Here is a 16,861-nt window from a genome sequence, read left to right on the forward strand (position 1 = left end):
TAGGCAAATTTAAATTTACATATTTACAAATGTTCCTCCTTTTCTATGCTACCTTGTGTACTGCTATCCTACAGTGTGTTCCTTTTCATCTTCTTTTCTCTCTTATCAGTTGTCCAAGAAGCAGTGGCAAAAGGGACTCAGGTTAAGACACAGCAGGTTGTTATGCAAGTTACGTTCCAAAGAGGGTAAAAAAATTAATGTAATGTAAATTTTAATCCAATAACTGTTGTAAAGTATTATTTGAAGTAATTCCACATGTTATATATGAGTTGATTATGTTTGCAAATACAGACAATATTATAAGTAGAATTTTGTAAATAATATAAATTTATTAAGGATGAGCTTTGTGTTAATAAAAAAAATGTGTAAATTGTATAATGCTGAATTGTGTGAAATTGTCTTCTTCTCTGTACATTTAAAATGTAGTGTTGGACAATGTATTTTTGTGTACCATTTGCCACCAAGGTAGACACCTCTTTTGCATTTAAAGTGATTTTGATTTGATTGTTCCTTTCCATTCTTATATATTTTAAATGGGAAATAAATTAATTATACTCTTTTTTGCCACTATGAAATTTATTTTCTCAGCTGTTTATTGTTTAGGCTTATATATTTTTATTCCTTTACTTTTCTTATTTGTTACTTACAGACGTCCAATGATATTAAGGAGGAAATATTCATAGAAGAACATACTGATGATCAGTTGTTGCCATACATCAAAGCAGAAACAAAGTACGTACACTCCAGATCCTATACAATATGGAATATGTTGTACCTATTCTCAGTTGTGTCCAGTAGCAGTTGGTTTATCTCCAAAAACTGCCCATTTTCATCAGTTTAATCCTTTTTTTACAAGGTTACATTTACACACTAGTATCTTAAAATTCTATTTGTTAAAATTGTTTAAAACCTTCAGAAATTTTAAGATCGTATTTAATGTTCTGTCCTGTAGTTTTATTGAATATATATCTACAAAAATAATCTCTGCTAAACCTAGATATTATTGAAATATATTTGTTTACAATACCGTTAAGCAACCATGAAAAATGTGTTCTTCCTTTCACTTTTACCACATCATTTGTTCATCACATTCTTATCATCTGAAATGCCATCTTTAGCTATTAACCCCAGATATTCTCAGTATTTGTGTACTTTCATACCAACAGTGACACACAGAAACAATCATGTTTGTAGGTTATCAACTAAATCTACAAATTCAAAATGGTTAAGTTTGATGAACATTGTAAACAATATAATATTTTCAAACTAATGTAATAATTTTCATGTTATCTTACTATATATAAAAATGGATGTATGTATGTAAATGACACATCCCCTCCTAAACCACTGGAGCAATTTGAATCAAATTTTGAACACTTATTATTTACTATCTGGAGATGAGCACTGTGGGGGTAAGCCACCTCTAGCCCCCTTAGGAGTGGGGGTTAGGGGGGTCAGGTAAAAAAATTAATCGAAAATAGTGTCAAATCCATAGTTCATGGGGTGAATAGTGACACTCCCGATTTTTTAGAAGTCAAATTTCTGCTCCCATTTGGGTGGGGGGCTAGGGGGCCTGATGATGGATGTATGTGTGTAACTGACACATCTCCTCCTTAACCACTGGAGCAATTTCAATCAATTTTGAACACATATTATTTGCTATCTGAAGAGAGCACTGTGGGGGAAGCCACCACTAGCCCCCTTAGGGGAGGGGTTATGGGGTTCAGGTAAGAACATAATCGAAAATAGTGTGGAATCCATAGCTTTTGGTGTCGCTGAGGTGAATAGTGGCACTCCCGATTTTTAAAAGTCAAATTTCTGCTCACATTTGGATGGGGGGGAGGGGGGACTGATGATGGATGTATGTGTGTAAATGACACACCTCCTCTTAAACCACTGGCGCAATTTCAGTCAAATTTTGAAACTTATTCTTTGCTATCTGGAGACGAGCACTGTGGGTTAAGCCACCTCTAGCCCCCTTAGGGTTGGGGGGTTAGTGGGTCAGGTAAAAAATAATTGATAATAGTGACGAATACATAGTTTTTGGGTTGTCGAGGTGAATTGAACACTCCGGATTTTTAGTATCAGGAGACGAACCACGTGGGGGTAAGACAGCCCAGGAAAACTTAGGGGCAGGGTGGGCAAGGGGGTCATATATACAAATAAATGAAAATAGTGTCGAATCCATACGTTTCGTGGTCGCTGAGATGAATAGTCACACTCCGGAATTTTTTTAAGTCCAACTTAGAGCCCCCTTAGTAGTAGGGGGCGATGGGAGAGTGTTACATGAAAATAATCAAAAAGAGTGTCGAATGCATAGTTGTCGGGGTCGCTGAGATGAATAGTGAGACTCCGGATATTTTATAAGTTCTTTCCCTTTTGGGGTGGGGCGAGGGGGGAGTGATATATAAAATAAATAGAAAATAGTGTCGAATATGTATAGTTTTCGGGGTCGCCGGGGTTAATTGTATGCTTCGGATTTTTAATATCAGGAGACAAACCACGTGGGGGTAATACACCCCAGGAAACATTAGGGGCGAGGTGCTGAGTTACACAAATCATCAAATGTAGTGTCGAATCCATATTTTTGGGGGTTGCTGAGGTGAATAGTGACACTCCCAGAAATTTTTAAAGTCCAATTTGAGCCCCCTTCATAGTGGAGGAGATGGGAGAATGATATATAAAAATAATCGAAAGTGTCAAATCCATAGTTGTCAGGGTTGCTGAGATGAATAGTGAGACTCCGGTTATTTATAAGCCGAAGTTCATCCCCCTTTGGGATTGGGAGCGAGGGGGGAGTGATATATAAAATTAATCAAAAATAGTGTCGAATACATAGTTTTCGATTTTGCCGAGGTGAATTGTACACTTCGAAATGTTAGTATCAGGAGACAAACCACGTGGGGGTAGGACACCCCAGGAACCCTTACGGGCAGTGGGGGGCGCGAAGGGGCTGTGATATAAAATAATCGAAATTAGTGTCGAATCCATACTTTTCGGGGTCACTGAGATGAATAATGGCACTCCGGAATTTTTTAAAGTTCAGCCCCCTTCGTGGTGGGTGGCAATTGGAGAGTGATATATAAAAATAAACGAAAATAATGTTGACTCCATAGTTGTCCGTGTCGTTGAGATGAATGGTGAGACTCCGGATATTTTACGAGTCCAAGTTCATCCCCCTTTCTGGTGGGGGTGAGGGGATTCAGATTTTAAAATAATTGAAAATAGTGTCGAAGCCATAGTTTTCGGGGTCGCTGAGATGAATAGCAACACTCCCGATTTTTAAAACTCAATGTTTAACCACCTTTTGGGGGAAGTGAGATATAATAATAATTGAATATTCTGCCTAATCCATAGATTTCCAGGTCGCTGAGGTAAATAGTAACATTCCGGATTTTTTAAGTCCAGTTTCAAAAATGCCCCCCTTTGGCATAGAGGCTGAGAAAGGGTGAAAAAATAAATGGCCAAGAATGCCCAAGGTAATAGATGTGTGTACGTTCCAGTATGACTTTCAAGTATGACTTTCTACCTGGAAAACATACTGTGGGAGTAAGACGCCCCTAGAACCACTTCGGAAGCGGGTGAAATATATAATCCATATTAATAAATAGAAGTCAGTTTGGCCCGATCTATATATACTGTACTATATATATATAAATTAAGGCATAAAAATGAATACAGACGTGAATTAATGAGACCATTCTAGGCATCTTAAAAACTTAAAACTGGTAGCAGACAAACTGATGACTTCAGGATCCCTAGAAAAATCTAAAATTCTCAAAATTCTCTGAGAGGGACACGTTGGGATTTTCAAATCTGCATAGGAACACAGTCGGTGATATTTATCCTGAACGATAAACTATAGGTTTCATGAGCTTAAAAGTTTCCTGAAAGTCCTAATGTTTAACCCCCTCCCCCATATCAAGATGGCACCACAACCTCCCAGACGAGTTCGAAAATAGAAATTTGGCAAAATTATAACTCTTTGCCTGTAACCGATGGAAATTTTACGAGATGTTAAAAAAATTTATTTTTTAACCCCCCCAAAATATCGGAATATGGAGGCAATTTTATGATGGTGCAGAGCTTCCTTTTGAAGTATTTGGTGGCTAAATGGTAAGTCGTATCACAAAACGGATGGCACAATCTCTGTTCAATTTGGAGTGATCTACAACATTGGTCCTATGACTTTTTGTAGTATCTCTATCCCTTATGTTAAATTTGTCTCTATTTCTGGATTTACCTAAATTTTGCACTTTGTACACATATAATTGATGATTTGAGTCAGTTATAGGAAAGATGTGATCATCAATTTGTACATGAATATTGGCCCACCCAGCCAAATTCTATGTTTGAAGCTGTCGCATAAGTATCTGAAAAGTAATTCACTGTGTGAAAACCTTACACAAATTTCGCCCTATTGAACGATTCTAAAATAATCTTGCCTTTAATAGATGAGATACGAGGAAATATCATAGGGCCAGCCATTTAGATAGCTAAATGAGGCCAGAATCATCTTTTTATACAATCCGTTTTTCCAATATGAATACACCGTTTAGCAGCAGTCATTCTGTAACTGAAGGTGAACATGCATATACTTCTGTATGTCGATCTACATTTATTAATTTAAGTCGATTTGTGGTGATCTAGAAAGGGGTGTGTCTTACATTGTAATTAATACTTTATAAATCAGTAGTGACTCTCAGCAGGAGGGCATCTGCTGTTGTAATCAGTACTCCGCATATCGACGAAATAGAGCTAGGAATGGCTGTGGAAGTAAGGAGAAATTGAAGGAACTTACTAGAAAATTGAAGGCAGCTAAGGATAACATGATGGCAAACTTAATTGGCAGTCATACAAATTTTAGTGAAAAATGGAAGGGTTTGTATAGGTATTTTAAGGCAGAAACAGGTTCCAAGGAGGACATTCCAGAAATAATTAATGAACAAGGGGAGTGTGTATGTGAGGATATTCAAAAGGCAGAAGTATTCAGTCAGCAGTATGTAAAGATTGTTGGTTACATGGATAATGTCCAAATAAAGAAGGAGACTAAGGCTAAAGAAGTATTAAAATTTACATATGATAACAATGACATTTACAATAAGGTACAAAAGTTGAAAAAATAGAAAAGCAGCTGGAATTGATAAGATTTCTGGGGATACACTAAAGACAATGGGTTGAGATATAGTACCGTATCTGAAGTACTTATTTGATTATTGTTTGGTTGGAGGAGCTATACCAGATGAGTGGAGAGTTGCTATAGTAGTGCCTGTGTATAAAGGAAAGGGTGATAGACATAAAGCTGAAAATTACAGGCCAGTAAGTTTGACATGCATTGTATGTAAGCTTTGGGAAGGCATTCTTTCTGATTATATTTGTGAAATTAATAACTGGTTCGATAGAAGGCAGGTCGGTTTTAAGGAAGGTTATTCCACTGAAGCTCAACTTGTAGTATTCCAGATATCTTGGATTCAGGAGGTCAAATAGACTGTATCGCGATTGACCTGTCTAAAGCATTTGATAGGGTGGATCATGGTAGACTACTGGCAAAAATGAGTGCAATTGGACTAGACAAAAGAGTGACTGAATGGGTTGCTATATTTCTAGAAAACAGATCTCAGAGAATTAGAGTAGGTGAAGCTTTATGTGACCCTGTAATAATTAAGAGGGGATATCCTCAAGTCATTATTATTGGACCTTTATGTTTTCTTATTTATATAAATGATATGATTAAGGAGTGGAATCAGAGGTAAGGCTTTTTGCAGTGATGTTATTCTGTATAGAGTAATAAATAAGTTACAAGATCGTGAGCAACTGCAACGTGACCTCAAAAATGTTGTGAGATGGACAGCAGGCAATGGTATGTTAGTAAACGTGGTTAAAAGTCAGGTTGTGTGTTTCACAAATAGGGAAAGTTCTCTCTGTTTTAATTACTGCGTTGATGGGGTGAAAGTTCCTTTTGGGGATCATTGTAAGTATCTAGGTGTTAATATAAGGAAAGATCTTTTTTTTTTTTGCTAGGGGCTCTACGTCGCACCAATACAGATAGGTCTGATGGCCACGATAGGAAAGGGGTAATCACATACATGGGATTGTAAATAAATGTACAAATCTCTGTACATGGTTATGAGGGTGTTTAGGGGTTATAGTAAAGATATAAAGGAGAGGGCATATATGTCTCTAGTACGACCCCAACTAGAGTATGGTTCAAGTGTATGGGACCCTCACCAGGATTACCTGATTCAAGAACTGGAAAAAATCTAAAGAAAAGCAGCTCGATTTTTTTCTGGGTGATTTCCGACAAAAGAGTAGTGTTATAAAAATGTTGCAAAGTTTGGGCTGGGAAGAGGTGAGGGAAAGAAGAAGAGCTGCTTGACTAAGTGGTATGTTCCAAGCTGTGAGCGGAGAGATGGCATGGAATGACATTAGTAGACGAATAACTTTGAGTGGTGTTTATAAAAGTAGGAAAGATCACAATATGAAGATAAAGTTGGAATTCATTTATAGGAAGGGGAGTGAGGGATTGGAATAACTTACCAAGGGAGATGTTCAATTAATTTCCAATTTCTTTCAAATCATTTAAGAAAAGGCTAGGAAAACAACAGATAGGGAATCTGACCTACGTGCAGATCAGTATCGATTGATTTAACTAGCAATAGGAGTGGGGTAGTTTTCCAATGCCTGTGTACCACTGTAATGCATAATTCCCTTCTTGATGTGACTAGCAGAAGGCAAGGGAGCGTGCATTTTTTTTTAAACTCCTTTACCAGGTTCTCTTTATCATTATGTGTAGGTGCTCCCGATTATAAACAAATTTACCCATCAAAATGTGACTGACGTTACGCATAGGGAATTGCGGCAGTCAAGTCGACCTGTCGTTATCATCACAACTCTGCAACTCGCACTTCACATTGGAAACAACGTCTGCGGACCGCCCTATGCTTTTTGTCGGATAACGCCAAGGGACATACAATTAAATTTTTTTATTCACTTCATGTGCAGCAATTTACTTTGATATCCGTATACATTGTAGAATACCATAGCGAAGCACGGGTACATTTGCTAGTTAATCAGTATAATGCTGGCTGAGTTCATTAGTGCGATAAATTAAATATGTCATTTTAAATTATTTATTTGGTTAGATTCCTTTTCTGTTCTCTTGTGTGTTAAGTCAGATTCCTCCATTTGTGGATGCATAAGCAGATAATGTTTTGTAGTAATGAAATGTTCAGATCGATAGTGCTACATCTTAGATATCATAGTTATCAAGCAGTACTTCCACATTGTTGTAAGCATTAAAAATTTTGGTACCCGGTATTGAATTTATGTTTGCTCCAGTGTTGTGCTCACACTTGCTGATTGTCACCAATTCCCACTTTTCATTTTAGTCAAGTGCTTATAGTGTGTTGATTGCAAACACATTTACGCAATTAGTATAAACTAATAAAATGGGCAGCTACAAGTGAAGTTTCAAATTTGTGCAGGTTCCCTAAAAAATTCCAAATTCTTCAAGTAAGTGAATTTATTATCTCGTAAAGTTAGATAAATAATTAGGTAATGATATTATTTCAAAATTGTTATCTTAATCACTGATGTTACAAAGTAGCACAAGTGCATATCCTGTTTTCAAACATTTAATGCAGTAGTGATTTTTGAACTGTAGGTTACCTTAGCTGGCTACTATGTGAAACGATCTTTGATAATCCTTGGAAAATAATTGTATAATCTTGGATTGGTGCTCTTAACCGAGCCCTTGTATCGGCAGGATCTGCAATTGCTCGCCATAGCCTAAGGTTTGACTCACAAACATGATTTGTGATGGAAACTATGAATTCTGAAAGTTTTATTTGATTTTGTAGGTGGTTAGAGTCATGTCTTCTGTTATGTGATGCATTGACATGTTCCTACTCTATATTCACAACTAATGGCAAGAAATATTCATTTCAGTCCTCAGAACTACCCAGTACCTGCTTACACTCTCTCATTAGTCAGAGTAGAACCATGCACACAACTGAGAATTGCTCAAATTCGTTAACTCTTTGAGGTTCAAATTTTGCTGTTTGCAATTCTTGACTAATAGGACACAATAGGCTACTTTACAGTACAATCTTGTATTATGATCACCATATAAATGTTGCTTATAAATACTTTTCACACACTAAATGCATGTTTCTATTTTTGGATGGAGTTTATATTAGCTTTCTTCTTCCTAAACATGTCTTGTGCAGAGACACTCTCAAACCAGCAAAAGCCTTTTGTGTGTATTCCTTTTTCCGTGGCATAGGGCAGTCCATTGTCTATGTAGCTTAGTCCATTGTATATCATAGATTTTAGATGCTTCTGTAGGATTCAGTCGGCCAGATCTTATCTACTGCTTCCCACTTTGATCTTACCTCAGGCACTATGTTATACTGATTGTCATTTCAGCAGTCTACAAATATCACGCAGCAACTTAAATGACTTCTTTTAAAATGTCTAAGAGAATTGCCGTGTCAATTTGGTACTGAATTACATAAGAAGAGGTTTTAATATTCATAAAATTTCCTAATTGCTGACTTGTGCAAAGACACATATTTCTGATCTTACCAATTAGTGATGAGATTACCTGCCATTTGTGGAGAGACACATCACCCTGTGTTAAATAATTAGTGATGCGGTTTCCTTCCTCTTGTAGAGTGTCATATGGCCCTGAGCTGACCACTTTGTGCAACTCCTCCATGGTTTTCATATTTATAGACATGATCGGGGTGAAAATAACAATTATTATGGTCGTCTGCCATCTGCGACTGATGTAAGCAGAAATATGAATTGCAAAATTCCATTCAGGCTAGATTTCACTTACGAACTCCCCACTTGTGGATACTAGTAAAAATTTTACCGGATATTCAATCTGTCACTCCCGATTAACACAGATAATCCTGAAATTTCTATTTTGTTGAGTTATATATTTTTATTTATAATGCATTTTTACGAGTTACTTAAACATGAAATCCAGAAGCGTTCTGTCCTTCAAATACTATTTTGCAAAAATAATGCTTTATTGGTGTAGGACAAAGGCTTTAAGAGAGAGAATTGAGACACAGGAAGTTAAATGACAGGATATGTAAAATATCCATTGTATCCCATTTTTATAACAGAATATTCATCAGTCTGCTACTTGTTATTCTGCTTCTTTAGTGTTAGTCCTGCCTGGTCCATTGTTGTGATTCATTGTCTCCTGTTAGTTCAGTCTCGGGCCATGTCTGTATGTAGTCTCACAGCTTTCAGGTCGTTGTGCACTTTATCTGTCTTATGCTCTCTTGTTCGTCCCTTGCGCCTCTTTTCACCGACTATCTGTGTATATTCTGACTGTCCCAATATATTGTCCTCTGCAATCAACACATGCCCAAACCAGTGCACAGGCCTTTCCTCAATTTTCTTCTGGATCAGTGCAATACCAAAATATTTTCTTAAAACATCATTTGAAATGTGATCCAGCTCTAGTTATGCCAGCCTTCCACCTAAGCATCATTGTATCCATGATGCTTAGTTGGCACTGTACCTCCTCTTTAGCTGGCCAGCATTCATTGCTGTAGAAAACCACACAATGAATAACAGTTCAGTAGATCTTAGATTTCAGATGGTCCTTCATCTGAGCGTCGCAAGGGCGCACGTCATTCTCAGCTTCAGCCAGGCTTTGTTTATCCTTAAGTTGACCTCTTCAGTAAAGTTGGCCTTCATCAGAGATTGTGGAACCAAGATACTCGTGCTATACATTCACTGTCAACATGCATTGCTCCAACTTCTCGACGATGTAATGTCAGGTATTCTGTCTTCTTTTTGTTGAAGCGTGGGACATATTGCTTAAGTCGATTGTTCCAGTCTTCTTTTTGGCGCCTATTGTCTGCAGCCAGAATTATATCATTTGCATAGAGAAATGTCCATGGCATTGGACTGTGCATGTCTGATGTAATGGTGTCAGTCACAAGAATGAACAGCAGTGGTGATAAGGCATGGCCTTGGTGGAATTCTGCAATTATGCGGAAGTCATCAGACGCTACTGCGGCAGCTTGAACATAACTCCTTGGTTCTTCGCAGAGCAATTATACCCTCTCAGCAAGATGCTCTGGAATGCCATGTTCTTATAGCGCTGACTGATAAGCTTATGAGGTACCTGATGGAAGTTCTTCTCAGGGTACAGAAAGTCGTGATGAAGCCTCTTATTGTTTTCACACTGTTTTTTAAATAATAGCCATGCAGCGTGGGTTGCTCCTGTTGCGCCACAGTTTTACACAAATCCAGTTTGGCCTGTTGTATGATGGGCTAAATCGCTAATCCTTTTGTGGAAGATTTGTTTGAAATCTGTCATTACGTGGTTCAAAAGCATGATTGGCGGTAATTTGAAATCGGCAGGGCATCCCTTATTTTTGAATGGATACTCCATCACCAATTTGTTGGTTTGGACCTTTTTTTGATTTAATGATTGGAAAGCTTGCTTTAGCCACACTGCTACATCCCCCCATTGAGAGAAACAAAACTCTGCCGGAAGATAAGCAGGACTGATGGCTTTCCCTGGTTTCATTTCCGTCAGCATAGCCTGGATTTCGGTGACGTCAAATTTCTACATTGGTCCTTCAACAGCGGAGGGGTTTGGGATTGGGAGATACGGAGATTCCTAGATAGATAATTTGACGAAGTAGTTCTGCCAGTTAAATGTAACAAAGGCTTTTCAGTCTGTCAAACACACAGCAAATACAATGTAAATTATAACACTATCAACATAGCTGTAAAATACACACTAACATACAAAGAATGACATGTTTCGTTCTACAAGATCATCCTCAGATTCTATCAAATCACTTAATTCGGCCTGTCAGGCAAATTACGAAGCCAACAACCTCAAATCACTTAAAATCAAAATCATGAACATTGACAGATCAATTACTTTCAATAATAAATGTCTAGAATTGAAGCTCGTTCCTAAGTACATGCCCATAAAAGCTAAACCCACAACAACTTCGGCTAAAATATCAACATCTCAATCACAATTACTATGGATCAGAAACGAACTCAAATTCGCGTACATAAAGAAACAGGAAATCAATAAACAAATTCTACACATCCATTTAAAGTTAAGCTACTTCCGGCACCACACACAATGGACGTCCTACTTTAACTTTTTACACGATTACATTAAAAATGAAGCAATCCGGAAACAGAAGGTCATTGACAATAAAATACGTAACCTAATGATTAAACAGAAAAATCCAGAAAACGCTAAGCACAACAAACTCGCGAATTTTCACCCTAGATGAATTAACAGATCAGACACTACCTTTTCAAAGAATGAAATAAATCTGCTAGAGAAAGGTCTCAAATTCAACTGCCAGGAACGTCATAACGAAAACAACATAAAACAGCTCATCACTAACTTAGAAATTGCTTGCAACAAAATACCCTCTCCACAAAGAGAAATAATAAAAAACGTAGCCACCTACGAAGCCCTAAAAATAATCGCACCTGAAAATTTCACCAAACAACCGAATTACGCCACACAATACTTGACATTGAAAACGGTTAAGAACAAAATTAAAAACGACAACCTTATCATCACGAAAGCGGATAAAGGTAACACATAATGAAGGAAGACGATTACATAGAAAAAACGATAGTATTTATCAACAACAGCGGTATTCAAGAACTGCAACGCGACCCTAAAAATAAAGCAAGCTATCAAGAAAACGGTCTTCGTTTTCACAAACCAATGAAAAGAAAGCCTCACCATCAAAAATCCTAAACTCCCCACACTAAGAGCCCTGCCCAAAATACACAAAGAGCCGTGTCCCATTAGACTAACAGTAAATTTTAAAGATGCGCCAAGTTACAATTTAAGCAAACAACTGAACCTAATTCTAAAAGAGAAAATTTCACTTAAAGGAGACAGATCAATTAAAAACAGCCTAGAACTACTTAAAGACCTAAATAAACTTAAAATAACAGAGAGCACACATATGATATCTTTTGACATCACTAACATGTACACCAACATACCAATAGATGAATCCATTAAAATTATCGAAAAACTTCTTAAAGAAAACACCTCTCTACAAGAAATCAAAGAAGTTATTAACCTTCTTAGAACAACACTACACCAAAATTGCTTTGCATTCAACAACAAAATATATTGCCAAAAATAAGGGTTAGCCATGGGCTCACCGTTATCAGGTATAATAGCAAACATTTTTCTGAATAACTTCGAAAACATCTTCTTAATGGGCCAGCTTTCGAAAGGAATCTTACATTGGAGCAGATACGTGGATGACGTCATATGCATATATAATAAAGTAGCTAACATTTTCAAGAAACAAGGTGTAATGTAGCCTTTCGAACGAATAACACACTAAAGAGACACATCAGCAGGTGCAACCTAAACAAAAAGGACCCTTTCTCAAAGTCAGGAATATATGAACTCAAGTGCCAAGAACCTAACTGCAACGCCACATATATAGGTCAAACAAAATGTAATTTCCGTACAAGATACAAAGAACACAAATACGCGATCAGATATAATCGGCATTCAGCCTTCGGGGAGCACATATACGACTGTTCACACCATTTCACAGACATCAACACTGATCTAAAAATGTTACACTTCGAAAATAAAAGTAAATCTTTGAATATAAAAGAAGCAATAGATGTTTACGTCGCAAAAAATGCTAATGCAAATAACCTGAATGAGCATTTACATTTAAATAATCTCCCCTATTCGCTCTATATCTGGCAACACCTACTCATTAAATTGCGTTTATAATAATAATAATAATAATACCGTACCTTACTTTATTCACCTAAGTTATTAATTTGCATTCATCCATAGTCCATAAAAGTACATTTAACATGAAGTAGGTCAGTAACCTCCCTCCCCTCTCCAATGTTGATGGAACGTTCCACAGCGCTCCAGCCGCTCCGCCCTACTTCTCTCTCCCTTCTCCGCTGTACAGTATACTCGACTTAATCATCCAATAGGAGAGATCCACATCGCTCTACAAGGCCCCTCCCATAACCATCTATTATTCGCTCTGCGAGTCTATCCCACTCTGTATCGGCTCCAAAACCAAGTTCCACTCCCTGAGGTCCTACTCATGCCCTTTACCCAAGAACTTTTCCCGGTACAGAGAGGATAGAATATATAATAGATGGCGCCCAACGTGGGGCTCGATTTGGAGCCGTGCCATAATAATAGATGATGCGCCAGTAATAATAGATATAACCGCAACATTCAGGGTTCGATTCAAGTCATAATAAATTGCAATTTGAGTACAGGATTCGACTGCAACTATTACGAACACGAAGAACTTGTATTTGACTTATTCGAATATTCCGGAAACATAGATAACTTACTTGCAGCAATCGAAGCTCTTAGGCTTAGCATTAATGATCAGAATGCTAAGATCGGTAGGTCTAACAGCCAGATAGCACAAATGAATACGCAAATGGTAGAGTCTAATAACCAATTGCAGACTCAAATGAATATACAAATAACCGCACTACAGTCATAGATAGTTGACTCTAATTCCCAATTGCAGGCTCAAATAATAAATTCTAATACTCAACTACAAACGCAGTTAAATGAGTCAAGCAGCAAGGTCGAAGACTTAACTTATAAAATTCACCGGACCTTGAACACTAAGTTTGCAGAGGCCGATAAAGTCATTAATAAAAGGCTCACTGAATCCAGTGCCCTTATCGAGCAACGATTCCGTGAAGCTGGAACTCGCCTCGAAAAGAAACTTACTGATTCTAGTGCACAAGTCGAAGCCACATTGAAAAACATGCGGGATCAGTTTGTTGAAAACTTAGAGTCTATCAAGGAAGACATAAAGACAGAGGTCGTCAAGTCTTTAGACAAAGATCTTAGAAATGTTCTTCCTTCCGTTCAAGCATTTTCCACCGAACTCAAAGATTTACGGACTGAATTTCAAGAATCCCATGGTAACATCTCACAAGCTCAAGTAAAGCTAGCTCAGGTGCAGGAAAACTTGCGAGATGCATTAAAGAACGACGTGGGCAAATTACGAAACGAGATAGGATTAATTAAGAGCACGCAAGGAGAACTCGACAAGCGTATTACAGGACAGCTAGACAGCACGAATACCCAGATAGCTGCTTTCTGTAAAGACGTACAAGTCATTAAAACTGACTTGAGAAATGAAATAAAAGATTTAGACGCCTCAATTAATTCCAAAATTTAAAACTTGTCTGAAGAAGTGAATCAAATTAAACTCAAAGAACATACGACTGACTTCACAATCCCTGGTTCGTCGAGGGAAGTACACAACATAACAACCCTCATTAAAGTACCAGATGACAAACCAGTCAAATTTTCAGGACGTGGCGAGTATACTGCTCGAGAATTTTTGTTAAATGTCGACGATTACCTGGAAGAGAATAGGTTAGATGACGATGGAAAACTTAGAGTAGTATCCAAGCTTCTAGAAGGACGAGCCTTGTCATGGTCGATAGCTTTTAAGAGCAACTTTAAAAACTATGACGACTTTAAAAAGGCACTTCTTAAACGCTTTTGGGATTCTGAAAGACAACACCTCGTCAAGATGCAACTCTACTCTAGTAAATACAGTACTTCAGTCAATACTTCCCGATATTCAGGTTATTGTTTAATGCAATTAAAGAAAATACAATTTTTATGTCCACCTTTGACAGATATCGAACTCATTCATATCCTGACACTTCAATATCCGCCTCATGTTCAAGAGATACTAGTCGCTGCCAACATTAAAACATTGGAACATTTCGACGCTACTTTGCGCAGGCTAGACACGGCTAATATCCAATCTAGTCCGAAAACTAACAGGAGTCGAGAAATAAATACGAACTCTGCGGAAATAAAACCGCCGGAAAGAAAGGAACCCAGGACACGTGAAGAAGGCAGATTAAGCCCTACCAACCCAACCAGATTCCGGAATTTTAGACGTCAGAGGAATCAGGATAGACACCCTTACCAACCTAGGAATTTATGGAGACAGCGTGAAAGCACTCCTGAAGGAAATCGTGAGTCCAGACGACGAGAACTCGAAAGTAGATGGAAGGATACACGGGAATACGTCAGGGAGAGAAATCGTAATCCTGATGAGCTTGGAGCCACATCCCTGGAATACCAACGTCAATTCGGACCAAGTGAACAAAGATCACCTGATCCTGAATCAACAGGTGCTATAAAAAACGCCGATCTCACAATAGGGAGATTGACTGCAGAACACGATGAGGACGAGAATACAAACTATTGTACTGCTGTTATCAATTACTGGCACATTGACAATTCCGAATTACTATTCGAAGACGCACAAACACCAAGGCCAATCATTACACGTTCGTTACCTGTCATAACAGTACGCACATTCAACCTACAGGTGATTACGCTCATCGATTCTGGAGCACAAGCTTCTTTAATTTCTGATAGGCTTGTAGACTCACTTAAAAATCAGAACAATGTTTTGTTATTGCCTGCAACTCAGATCAAAGTAAGAGGGATAGTTCCTGATAAAGTTGTTAAGTGTAAATCCCAGGCATTTTTAGAGTTTGAAATTAACAGTCAGTCATTCGAACACATATTTTTGGTAGTATCACGTCTTAACTTCAATTTAATACTTGGATCAGATTTTATGATCAAATACAAAGGAACCATTGATTATGATGCCAACCTCGTAAGATTAAAGAATAATTCAGTAGGACTACAGCTGGTAGGACGAAGCGACCTGGAAGTTCAAGAGAATGGAGCCCGTTTTGAAGAAGCCGGTGGTGACATAATTAAGCCCGCTGTAAGCGAGGTTGCGCCAGCCGTAGCAGAATGTGGAAAGGGTGACCAAAGTGAGGACGATGCAGAGTCCCTATTCAATGAGAACTCCATCATAGGTCCGGATTATATAATATAATAATGTGGTTGAAGACCTGGAAATTAAATTGAAATTGGAGGAGGCCAAAAATGATGTTCTACAAAAATTTGCATGTGTGTTCGATGACAAGCCTGGAGAGATAGCTGGCTACGGATATCATCTTGATGTAAATATCTTGTCTCCTTATCAGAAGAAGCTATATCCCATTCCAGAGAGCCAATTTAAAACAATATGTACCACAGGAAGAGTAAAGCCTGGAAAAGAAAATCCTGCGCATTTTCTTTTCGTCCAACCAAGGGGAAGATGTACCAGGAAAGCCTAGGTCCTGGTCCATATCAGTCGAAATATACGTCATTCCAGCATAAAATATCCGTCCGACGTACGATCATCTAAGTAAAGGAATGTTCCAGCATGTGCCAGACTCCACGAGTGCACTAGGCGGAGTCAAGTGACGTCACCTGTCGTTCGAAGTTCACCTCCCCTAGAGATATTTCTCGAAAATAATTTTCTTTTCGCAAGATTTTCAACGCCTGAACCAATTTCAACGGGACAAACGCTGAATTGTAGCGGGCGTCATAAAAGTTAATCCCTGTGAATTTCAAATTAATCCATCCCATGGTTGTTGAGTTATAATAATTTAAAGTCTAAGAAAATTACGCACTCACGGTCACACGGCCAAGAGATACCACCCCTCCCAGCGCCAGTATATATGTCAAGGCTAACAAGCAGAGCAGAGCAGTACAAGGACGAGTACACAGATGTGTGTGAGTGAGACAGAGGAGCGACCGACAATCGTACAGTATGTCCGCACAGTCACGGTGAAAGTACTTGCCGTCGCGTTTCCGCAATACGAAGTTATATCGCCGACAAAATTATAAAAGATGTCGCACTGTATTTAGTATATCACGTCGCGACTACGGTCTAATTCTAGAGACATTTGAGAATATAATACGAGTGAATTTATTGAAGTG

General features: G+C 38.1%; 1 protein-coding gene across 1 annotated transcript in view; it reads left to right on the forward strand.

Moving 5' to 3' along the window:
* The window catches only part of LOC137503237 (uncharacterized), a 104,375-nt gene that overhangs the window by 24,402 nt on the left and 63,112 nt on the right, over positions 1-16,861 (forward strand). The window contains exon 3 of the mRNA XM_068230777.1: positions 650-732. Coding sequence (XP_068086878.1) covers positions 650-732 — 83 coding nt within the window. The remainder of the gene's footprint in view (positions 1-649; positions 733-16,861) is intronic.

The sequence above is a fragment of the Anabrus simplex genome, chromosome X (assembly GCF_040414725.1).
Source record: "Anabrus simplex isolate iqAnaSimp1 chromosome X, ASM4041472v1, whole genome shotgun sequence".
Taxonomy (NCBI): Eukaryota; Metazoa; Arthropoda; class Insecta; order Orthoptera; family Tettigoniidae; genus Anabrus; species Anabrus simplex.